General features: G+C 40.6%; 1 protein-coding gene across 1 annotated transcript in view; it reads right to left on the bottom strand.

The window, feature by feature from the left end:
- The window catches only part of unc13c (unc-13 homolog C (C. elegans)), a gene marked incomplete at both ends in the record, with an annotated part of 262,328 nt that overhangs the window by 27,890 nt on the left and 222,134 nt on the right, over positions 1-12,304 (bottom strand). Inside the window, 2 exons of the mRNA XM_080729663.1 lie at positions 1,975-2,122; positions 7,672-7,752. Coding sequence (XP_080585789.1) covers positions 1,975-2,122; positions 7,672-7,752 — 229 coding nt within the window. The remainder of the gene's footprint in view (positions 1-1,974; positions 2,123-7,671; positions 7,753-12,304) is intronic.

The raw sequence follows: 12,304 nt of genomic DNA on the forward strand, positions 1-12,304 counted from the left end.
TTAATAACCATGCTCTAAAACTGCAGTTTGGCTGCCGTGTTAAATGGTCAGATGGGTGGGCCACGAACGCTTTAGAGATTTGAAGCTGATCCAGAACAGCTTACTTGTCCAAGCTGGATGGTGGAGTAGAGTGAATGAATCATTTTCCAACAGAGCTGCGCAAAGCTCTGTGGATCAACAGTTGCTTTGGAGAAGGACTCATTCACTCTGTCCTTTTTTGCTTACAATTAAACAAATATTTATTTACAACGTTTCGGTACACACATCCTCATGAAAATGATCAAGATATAGCTTGATGAAGATCTGTGTGCCGAAATGATACATTTACGGCATGGCGCCAAATGGGCCATCTGTCTAGAACAGGATTGATCTGTATGTATGACACAAAAGTAGACCAGTTACAACGCAGCTTGTGTTGCCAGTTGCCACACAGCAGAGCTGATGCTGCTACACCAATCACAACACAAGACAAACTACAGAAAAGTAAGACAAGCCGTACAGTAGCTACCCATTTAGGAGAGGAGAAGTACAGTAAATGTAGGCCATGAGACATTTCAATGGGATTAAGTTAACGTGAACACGGAACACAGCTTCTGACCGAGTCTTTAGCCGCATGGTCCCTCAACTATTGGACCCATTCTTCACAAGCCACACATCTTCAGATAGACAAATCGAGAGAAAATCAAGGTTGTTATCGAACTCTGTCTCAGCAACGCACTCTCATGAGATCTGGCAACAACCTTTAATGCACAACTAATCGTCGTTGTCGGGTGGAAACCTTGTATCTCCAAGTTTCAAATTTGTATGTTCTTTCCCAAAGTAAAGCCCTGCTTCATCGCACAAGGCCGTCGCACAAAAGTAGTGAAAACAGACGATCTACAAGCACACAACGCCTCGCGGTACGAGGTGTTGTGTGCTTGTAGATCGTCTGTTTTCACTAGTTTAAATAATTTTTAAAATGAAAAATGAAAAACAAACGGTTTTGGACATACAAGGTTTTCACCCGACAACGACGTAATGCTTTCATCCACATGACACTCACAGCCAGGGAGAGATGATTGAGTACCCTTTATTGCCTAGTGGTGGAGTGTGGGATGATATATCTTTCTTTAGCACACAAACCTCATGTTAGCATGACGTGTAGGAACTGTTCATGACGTATTGTTGTTGTCGGGCTGAAACCTCCAACTGCATCTCCACATTTTAACTTTTTTATTTATTTATTTTCTTTTATTAACGCCCTACTTGATCATACTAACAGCGTTACATGAAAGCATCAAAAGTTGCAGATCCACAAGCTCAAAAGTTTCGAGCTTGCAGATCTGTTACCCAATTTGCTATTTTTGAATTTGAATACTGAAAAGCGTAACAGCTTTGGACATATGAGGTTTTCACCCGACAGAGATTATCTCACTGCAGCCCAATCACAGTGAAGCACAGAGCGTGCATGTCAGAGCGGCAAACCCATTCTGTTAGAGTGGTTCCCCTGACATACAGTGATGTCAGGGCATGATGTCAGAGCTGCAAACCCAAAGACCGTAAAGGTGTACACTTCCAGACGGACGGAGTCAGCATGTGCCGTTTCACATACTAAACTGCGACCTTCATCGCAAATAATAGACTCAAGGCAGTTAGCCGAATAACTGCTGATTAATTTAGTCATCTGAAAGCATCTTCAATCGCCAGAGAAGCCACACTATTATTAGACGTTGTGTGTTGCTCAAATGCAAGCGAAGAAGACAGTGTGCAGGAGTCTCTGATTATTATTTTTATACAATAGTAATCCCATCAATTTGAAATGTAGCTCAAACACTGTGTGGTATCTGTATTGATCGTGGATTCGCTTTTAATGTTCCAGTGCACCGCTGCTTATTGTATTGGACAATGATAGACAAAACAAAACAAACGATGTAATCTTGTCCCCTTACCTTGAGAGGGCTGGGTGCATATATACAGTATATACTGTATCCTTACCTTGAGAGGGCTGGGTGCATATATATTTTTTGATCAAGGCATCTGTAGGTTGAGTGTAAAGGCTGAGAGCATATTTCAGGGACCTCATATCAGGGCTTTTCTCAAGGAAAGTCTTCTTCAAGCCGTTCCCTCCGGCATGGAAGTATTGCTAGAGGAACAGAGAATGAAAGAAGAAATAAATCACATTTTTACTTGACTATAGTCAGTGCTTCAGGTTGACTGGTAAGGTTTAAAGTATGTTCAACAAATGCCTATGTATTTGACTGCAGACCCCCAGCTGAAAATCACAATCACTTTATCCACTTTGGCAATTCAAAAATAGCTATTTTTTACATAAATCCTGTCTTCTGGTGGTCCCTGGCACAAAACCTTTTCAAATGGGGGGTCGGCAGTCAAATATATTTGACAAAATCCTTCGACACGAAAAACAGCCCCTTGCTTTAGTGAACTCATATTCCACCCGGATGGATAAATCAACAGACAGCGAGTATTTTACTGTGTGTTTTACTGTGTGTGATACAGTGTTGGATAAGACTGACTGGACAGAAAGCCCTTTAAAAGGAGAGACCGGCTGAGCGTGAAAAAACAGCTGGGAGCCAGCGCTAATAGCTACCTCCACCATGGTAATTACCAAGCACTTACAGCTTGGAGGCGGCGATACCGATACGCATGTGCACTGATCAGTGGTGGGAATGGTACATTCCATTGCTGTGGGCGGAAACCTCTTATCTCAATATTCTTTTCTTAAAAAAAATATAATAATATTTCTTTTCTCTTATCTCCATATTCTACATTTTTAAGTTTTGTTCGTAAATTAACGCCCTAGTTGATCATACTAAAGCAGGGGTCTTCAACGTTTTCAGGCCAAGGACCCCTTAGTTGAGAGAGAGATGAAGCAGGGACCCCCACAACCTTTTCATAGATTCCATAGTTTCATTGTTTGACAGCACAATCATCAGCGTATTTTGGATTCATGACAATTTGTGTTTTCAGATATTTAACCACTTGAACAGTCAATACCTTTCCCTCTACACCAAAGCTCTTTGCCGAAAATAGCCTATCTACAAGCTCACAACGCCTCGCAGCGCGAGCATCAAGCATCTCCTCTTCTGGGGATCCCTGGCAAAAACATTATCAGATGGGGGTCCACGGCCAAATACAAATCAATTTGGGGGTCCTTGAAACGTAAAGGTTCGAGAACGACTGATTTAGAAGGCATTCGTAGAATCGGCCTCAGGTCTTAATGGGTTAAACCACGTACTGTATGGTTTCCCTACGGAGTCCCTCGGGGATCTATACAAGGGTGTTTTCTGTGTTCTGTTATAACGCGCTGTGAGCTTGTCGATCTATGGATGCTGGGGTTTAAGTGGTGCTGATAAGCCTGATAGATTAGGAAAGGCAAGCAAGCCGTGCTCTCTCCTGGACAGAGTGCTGTCACCACTCCCAGCCGTGGGAGCCGGGGTGTATAGGGACAATGGACCATGGTCAGATCTTATTAAGGGAAAAGGCATTGTTGAAAGGTGCGTAGTATGCATTTAAGTGCTTGGACACAGCTCTCCGTCTCCGTGTGGGACAGGATCCAAGCATGGTTCACACACAGCTCAAGGTGATGTTTATTGTAGATAGGTGTTAGGTATTGTGTGGTTGCGGTTGTCGGGGAGAAACCTCTTATCTCCGTTTCTAACCTTTTGTGTTTTTTTCGTAAATTAATGCCCTATCATACTGCAGCGTCACACAAAAGCATCAAAAGAAGCAGATCCACAAGCTTGTCAAGCTTTTAGATCTGCTACTTTTGCTGTTTTTTTATTCAAATCCTGAAAAGTAACAGTTTTGGACATACAAGATTTCCACCCGACAGAGACAATGTTATCGTGGAATTGTGACTGGGAAGGCTATCGATTCACAACACATTACATACAAGAACATGATATACAGTATGTAGATAGATAGAAAGGTTTCTGCCCGACAACAACGATATATACTATATTATACACTTTTTTTTATTTTCTTTTACTAGTATAAAGTATCATCATTTCTTTATGCTGTTTTTAAATGAGCTTTATGAACAAATTTGGATTGGATTCCCAATACAGATCTAGAGGCACATTCTATACGTCCATTTTGTCCCCCTATTTTGGGAAGGTAGGCAACATTTTTAACAATTTTTTTAAAGAACAAAAAAATAACAAATAAACAATCTAAATTCACCCATTTCAACAGCTGTGTAGATTGTCCTTTTTTGCCCATTTTGTTCAAAATGGGAAATCTAAATTCCTTGAGATTTTGACTTGACATGATTTATGGTACGGACGGTGCTATGGAACAGCATATAATTATGTACCGCAAAGCCAAATGAGAGATAAATTACTGATCTGGGGGGAAAAAAAGAAGCTGGATTTGGCGGAGGAGGAGATAGAACAAGATGCCTTTCATTTATGGACTGACTCACAGGTCAGGGGTTAATGTGAAGGAACACATTGACGTAATATAGCAAATTACCCCAAACCCATTTCAATTGAACGAATGCTATCGACCTTCAGACACAGACATATAGAAATCGGAAGCCATTTAGAGTTCAAAGGTTCGGCGTTCATTCTCTATTTCCTCCAGGGTAAGAGGTTCCCTCCTCAGGACAATACACTCTATTCACTCACAGTCAAATGGTAATAAATGCTTAGGCGTGTCGGCACGGTGCCGTCTTCCAACGTTTATCAGCGTTCCTCAGGCTCTGTGCCGAGAACACTCAAGTGCTTTTCTTTTGTGATGTGAGCCAAATAAATGAAATGAAAGTGAAATGTGAGTGTTCTGTCCTCCTTGACTTGGGGGAATGTGAGATGTGGTACCTTTTTCATATTTTTAGTTTTCTTTTTTTTTTTGCTCACTGGATTTGGGGGTTTAGCAATCCTCAGAGAATCCTACTGTTGGAAGTGCAAGCTATTTTTCAGATTTTTTAAATCTGTTTACTGTTTGATTATCTAGTCAAGCGAATCTTATCTCGTCTCTGTCGGGTGGAAATCTTTTTCAGTCCAAAACTGTTACTTTTCAGGATTCAAATAAAAAAATAGTAAAAGTAGCAGATCTACAAGCTCGAAACGTGTCACTTCACGCCGTGTTTTGAGCTTGCAGATCTGCTACATTTGATACTTTTGTTTTGTGACGCTGTAAGATCAAGTAGGGCGTTAATTTACAAAAAAAAAAACACAACAATGTAAGATATGGAGATAAGAGGTTTCTGCCCGACAGCAACAATATGATATGGTCTATTTTTCATTGCTTTTGTTTGTTTGTGTCTCCCTTCCTAACTTAGACTGACGGAACTATTCCTGTATTGACTTTGACCTCTAAGGAACTATTGCTGTATTGACTTTGACCTCTAAGGACCTTCCAGGGAGAGTGCTCATGTGTGTCTTGCGGTGACACGCTTCCTAGTTTCTTCTTCTCTGAGCTGTCTTTTTGTTTTTGTTTTTTCGCACTGATTTTTGACATTGCACTGTTAGGTTGTGTTGGTCGTTTCTGAGTATTTTGCTTTGTTTAACAATGACAGTGAGATACTTGTTTGCACTAACTAGCATTGACTGCTATGGTCTCTTTTGTAAGACACTTTATGTATATATACTTATATATTATTCGCCCCCTTTATTGATGCACCTTCTCTTTATTGGTACTGTAGCCTACTGCTCTTGTTTTTGTTTGTTTTTCTCCCTCTTATCTATCTTTTTTCTTACGTCTCTGTAACTTTGTAAATAACTGTATACTGCTGTGCTACAACTGGACAACTGAATTTCCCCCTTGGGATAATAAAGGTATCTATAAAGGTATCTATCTTGTTTGTTGTTTTGTTCCTGTTATAAAGGTCAGCTCATTCAAATGCAGCATGTGTTGGTTGGTTGAGGCCTTGGGGTAGCATTTTGCGGTTTAGTTTAGGATTGCTTTCATTTTCTACTAACTCATCTGATTTGAGTCCATTTCTGTCTGGTTCTCCATTTGTTTTTGTTCACACTGCTGGAATAAATGTAACCTTTCCCGCCATCCTGGAGACATTACCGAGTTGTGGTGTTAATTGGCTGTTGTCGTTGGAATACCGATGAAGAGAAATGCAGCTTCACGATTGATCTAATCTCGAAGGTGGTCTCCTTGGAGACGCTGGAATCAATTTGTTTCCTCAGCACTTTCCCAATAAAGTGTTCACCCAGTGGCACTTCTCTGTAATTCTCCACCTGGCCTGCCCCCGGTAGAGTTTAGGCTTTGTTTTCAAATTGCTTCACTGCATGCCGGTAAACAGACTGGGTTAATAAGGCAACAGTCCAATTATTCTTCTGACAGACCACTTTCTCTCTCTAAACTTGGGCTTCTTCCATCAAAGTCTTACTCCAAGATTCAAAGAGGTTTTATTTGTCACTCACTCATATAAGTACGTGCAGAGAAATGTTGTGACCTGTCCCTCAAACTGTAGCCTACTAAAAAGCATCTAAAGAACAAGATATAAAAACTATAATACGAGTTAAAAAGGTAAACAATTAAAAAGTAAAAACTTTAGCAACAATAAAGAGAAAAGTCAACAGAATGGAATCCAGGATATACAGAATATACAGTATAATGTGTACATTAGTATAATACTATAATAAGTACAATACGTGCAGGGGATTTGACACCCCGACATTTAAAAGAATAAACCAGTGTGTGTATAGGTAGAGAAGATGTCTGAAACCTCTGCTATCAGCCTGTAGAGGCCGTACTGCAACTTATACCCAACCAGACATTTTCCCAAAACATAACGCTAGAGGAAGTAGTCATTAAAATCAATAGGGTTCATCCTGCAACCTGCCAGTCAGACTATGAGATATCATGGGGTCACTCAAATAGCTAGAGTGCATCCTCCAGAAAGCATGAATGCAATCGGTTTCATAGCAACCCACCCAATAGAATCTATGTACCAGTGTGCATGAAGGTGCAGAGAAAACGAGAAAACACCACAGCTGGTAGTTTTAGAGATGTGTTGTTATTGGGGACCAAAGAGATGGATGGACAGACAGACAGACAGACATGCAGCCAACTGACAACCAACATTGCCATCCTTAAAGCCTACAGTATAACGTCTATGGTGTTGTTTTAGAATGTGTTGTTGTTTTGGTGTATATATATATATATATATATATATATATATATATATATATATATCCGTCTTAGCCAAAAAAACACATCCTACCCAATTAGAACCCTCAGAGAATTAGAATAACAATTTTGAACAACACTTTCCAGCTTGCTGTTACAAAAACAGAGTTATTTTGTTGGCTCTGTGATCCACAAAGGCTTTGTTTGTGTCAATGTGTCCTTGAGCAAGACACTGAAACCCTAACTGCTCCTGATAAGCAGGATGGTGCCTTGCATGGTTTCCACTATAGACGTGCAGACTGTTCACAAAATCCTTGTTTTGTCTAACACAATGAACCCCCCCAAAAAAACCTGGACATGAGCTCCCAATAGTATTGTTCCAATCAATATGGATATCTTTTGTTTTACCCCGCTGAGCCAAAGCTCATAAGCTCCCAGTGTCTCTGATCTTCCTACTCGCTCATATTTTTGCAAAAGTTGCAGATATGGTTTTGTTTGCTCACTCAGCGATATAGTGGAGCTCAGCAGTTTGCCTCCCTCCATGGGGTTTTAGGACTGACAGCTGGAACACAGCTGGAAACTCACCTTGATGGTGGGGAGCACCAGGTCCATGGCTGCACACTGCCGTGGAGTCAGACTCCTGGCCTCCTCTCGAGTTACATGCTCCTGGAGAGAGAGCAAAAACAGATACAAATTGGGATTCAAATCAGTGTTATCAAAAGAGCATAGACCAGGGGTCTTCAACGTTTTCAGGCCAAGGACCCCTTAGCTGAGAGAGAGATGAAGCAGGGACCCCCACTACATATTGTATAAAAATGTGTAAAAATGTTCATAGAATTCTAAGACTGCTTAGACTTGTTTGACAGCACTGTCATCATGTTGGAGTAATGTGTATTTTCAGACATTTAACCGTCAAATACTTAGTCTGCTCTTCTTATCCCTCTACAAACCTCTTTGCCAAAAATAGCCGATCTACAAGCTTAGACGGTAGATCTGCTATTTTTGGCTAATGTTCCACTCAGAATAGGGATGCAAAGGGTTCAAATGGTTAATGTGAAAAACATGATCCTATCACACAAAGATTTGGTGGCTCCCCTGTAGTAATTCTGAGGACCCCCTAGGGGTCCAAGACCCCCTGGTGAAGACCCCTGGCATAGACCAAAACAGAACAAATTGGGATTCAAATCAAAAGAGCATAAGACAACATAACGCGCACAGCATTTCACTGTACAGTAGCTTTTGCGACCACGTCTTTCAACCTGGATAACAAGGATATACATATCTGTAAAGAGGGTAACGACCACAGGTCTGGAGCGCTTAATTCCACTTGTGGACCTTGGAGAAATAACTTCAAAAAGCAGCTAATACCCGCAGATATTTACTTAGTTTGAGCTACCTTCGTACATTCATAATTCAAACACCACATATTTCCCAGGAGTTGCGTTCATTCTGAAGCCAGATTGGGTAGTGTCCTGGAGGATTTTTAGTACATTTTAATGAAGAGAATTAGTACAAAAGCTAATTTTCTTGGCAGAAAAGTGGGTACTTAAGTTGTAACCTCTGTCTCATTAAATAAAAGCGATATTAAAGTTGTAACTTCTGTTTCAATCTTGTACTTTTGTTGCGTGTGTGGGTGTGTACGTGCGTTCATGCATGCGTGCATGGTGTGAATGAATGAAGTAAATAACAAATACAGACACTCTTAATCCAGAGCGATTTACAGTAAGCAAGGTAAACACAAGATAAATTGGGTAATACATCAAGTGCATAGAAATAGTAATCTAGGGTAATAGGTAAACCAAGAACCTATCATCAGTCTAAACAGTATAATATCCCCAAATAAATAATCTGTACATTAAAACTATACAAACTATTATGTCAGGACAGCAAATTAAGCATCTGTCTATATAACAAGTGCTACGGTAAGCGCTACGGGCTAAGGTGGAGTCTGAAGAGGTGAGTCTTCAGATTACAGTGGAAGATTGGGAGTGAGTCTGCAGTTCTAACTGCAATGGGGAGTAGGGATGAGAATCCAGAACTGGTTCTTATTGAGAACCGGTTCCCGGTGGATCAATTCCTTGGAATGTTAATGTTAAATGAACCCGTTCTGTTAATTCCTGCTCGTTAATCACGGGTCTCATTGAAACAATACCAACATACTGTTGTTAAGAGGTTCTGAATCACTGCCCAAATTGAGGAAACACTAGAAATCAGAGCACACAGCAGATTAAGAGGAAGATTACCTTCAGGATAACTAGAGATGAGAGATATTAACAATACGTTACTGTGTTTATGTTAATGTGACATTTTAGACATGTAACCACTTAAAACCTCAATACTTGACCTTTGGCTCTGTACTTGGTCTACTCGTTTCCCCTCTACACCAAATCTCAAGTAAATACAAGCTTGTAGATCTGCTATTTTTGCAGAACGTTTCCGAATCCCAACAAAATAGAGATGCTAGGGTTCAAGTGATTAATGTAAAAAATATCACACACACATTTGGTGGCCCACTGTACTAACTCTGAGGACCCCTAGGTCCTCAGAGTCCATTTATTTTAGAATAATCAGTTGAAAGCGGTGTATTGTCTATGATGAACAGACTGACTCTCTCTCTCTCTCTCTCTCTCTCTCTCTCTCGGGCGCTAAATTACAAATAACCCACAAAAAGTTAGAATATGGAGATAAGAGGTTTCTGCTCAACAGCAATGATTCATACCACATCCACATGTAGCACGTTGTCCATATAAATACACATAAAAACATAGTTAACAGCAATGTCATTGTAAAGGAGGGGGCAGGGCGGGTGTATGACCCTTGTGAGACACAACACCACTGTCTCAGACTCTGAAAACCCCTGTCTTAGATTCTAATGAGTGATTATAGAATTATAGGGTGTGCTGTTATTGTCCATTTCAGTATTACTGAGTGATGGAAGTTGCTAGAGAGTAGTTATAAAGAGCTGGTTCTCAAATTTAAGGAGGACCCCCATAACTCTCAAAATTACATACCTAAGGCATTAGTTCTCAAAGTGGGGTCTGGGGGGGTCTACAAATGTTTGGTACATTTTATGTTTTAACACAAATCTTCTCTTCTGGGGGTCCCTGGCACAAACTCTTTTCAGATGGGGTTTCGTGGCCAAATACAAATCAATTTTGGGGTCTTTGACATGAAAAGGTTTGGTACTGATTTTGGGACTGAGCTGCTAGGGTCCAAGGTGGAGGGGCCTTAATTATTTTATACCTTTAGCTATTGAAAAATAGCAGATATACAAGCTCACAGTGCGGCACCGAGTGCCACGCTGCGAGCTTGTATATCTGCTATTTTTTTAAAGTTGTGAAAATATGTGCAATCTTTGAATATATGTATTTTTTAAGCGAACATTTGTAACCCAAATTTAGCTTCTGGGAGGTTTTGAGTAGCACTGCATTGGCAGCAGCTTTGACCTCAGTATGAACGTGTGGCCTGTTAGTAGTTTACACACGCAGACAAAGTCACACGAGCATAAACAGAATACATAAAGAACAAAGTAAAGGACAAAGATCAATCAATATTGTAATGATCAGTTATGATTAGGATTAAGCAGGAGTTGATGGATCACTGCAGCGCTTATGGAACCTTACCATCTGCACGCTAATGGACGCCTCAGATGTTCCCTCAAAGGACATATCAGAGTCACACACACACACACACACACACACACACACACACACACACACACACACACACACACACACACACACACACACACACACACACACACACACACACACACACACACACACACACACACACACACACACACAGCCTCAAACCCCAATGCACGAATGATCATGCAAGCATGAACGATGTATCAACATGTGCGTACTGTATGTGCACATGTACATACAGTACATAGCCCTAAACCCCAGCACACAAACTCATACCCATAATCATGAAAAACAGATCGCTATGTATGTACATATGTAATGCATACATGTATAGCCCCAAACTCCAGCAAACACATGTACACTACATACACATAGAGTACACAGAAATGCATACGTTAATGTATGTATGTGTGCATGCACACATGCAAATACACAACAGACACACACACACACACACACACACACACACACACACACACACACACACAGGGCCCAGAATTTGGAGCGACACCCCTGCACAACACACACACACACACACACACACACACACACACACACACACACACACACACACACACACACACACACACACACACACACACACACACACACACACACACATACACAGAGATCACTGCATGTCTCACTCCTCACATCCTGTTGGACTGTGTTATAATGGCCCTCCCACGCCCGGCTGGTCAGTAATAGAGCATTGTGGTGGAAAGGCTCTACATTGATGCATTACAATGCCTCAGTGAACCTGCTACAGCACAATAAATATCCCCAGGCCCAAGGACCAATTACTACCCACCACGCTGCCTCAATGTACACATTTAGCTTTAGCCACTCGCCATCTATAGCTATGCTGTGGTGGAGTACTAGCTACTGAAAGTGATGTTTTTACTCAAGTACTATGTGCTAGATTAAAGATGTTGAGCTACTTTTACTTTACTTGAGTATTTCAATTTTTTAAATATTTCTACTCCACTATGTCTATATATATATATATATATATATATATATATATATATATACTGTATATATACGTCGGTGTAAAAAGAATTATATATCTTTTTTTCTTCTTTTTTTGACATTTGCACAACATAAGGATGCCAGGATCAATGTGGTTAAAAAAGCATAAAAACGTTAAAATTGAAATACTGCTGAATACTGCTTTAACAACAAACTGGTGGCTAAGCCTGAGAGAGTGAGGTGTGTGCTTTCTAGAAGGATCCAGATGGATGTGCATATTCATATGTGCATAATCCATGGCAGAAGTGTGGATCAGGTAGCTAAATGTCAGTCTACTGCAACAGATGCACGTTCCATTTAATATTTTAAAAATTTCAGCTAAGCTGTGTGTGTGTGTGTGTGTGTGTTATAAATCCCCTGTGGAATCACAGAACGTTTTCATTCTAATTCTCCATATAGTGTCGCCTTGCCAAAAATAACAGATTTTCAAGCAACAGATTGCCATGCAACATGTGATTAGCATGCAAATCATTTCTTTAGCGGCAAGCAAATCCCATCGTGTGATGGAATACTCTCATCCTCTTGGGGCCATGGAT

The sequence above is a fragment of the Nannobrachium achirus genome, assembly GCF_963921795.1.
Source record: "Nannobrachium achirus genome assembly, chromosome: 7".
NCBI lineage: Eukaryota > Metazoa > Chordata > Actinopteri > Myctophiformes > Myctophidae > Nannobrachium > Nannobrachium achirus.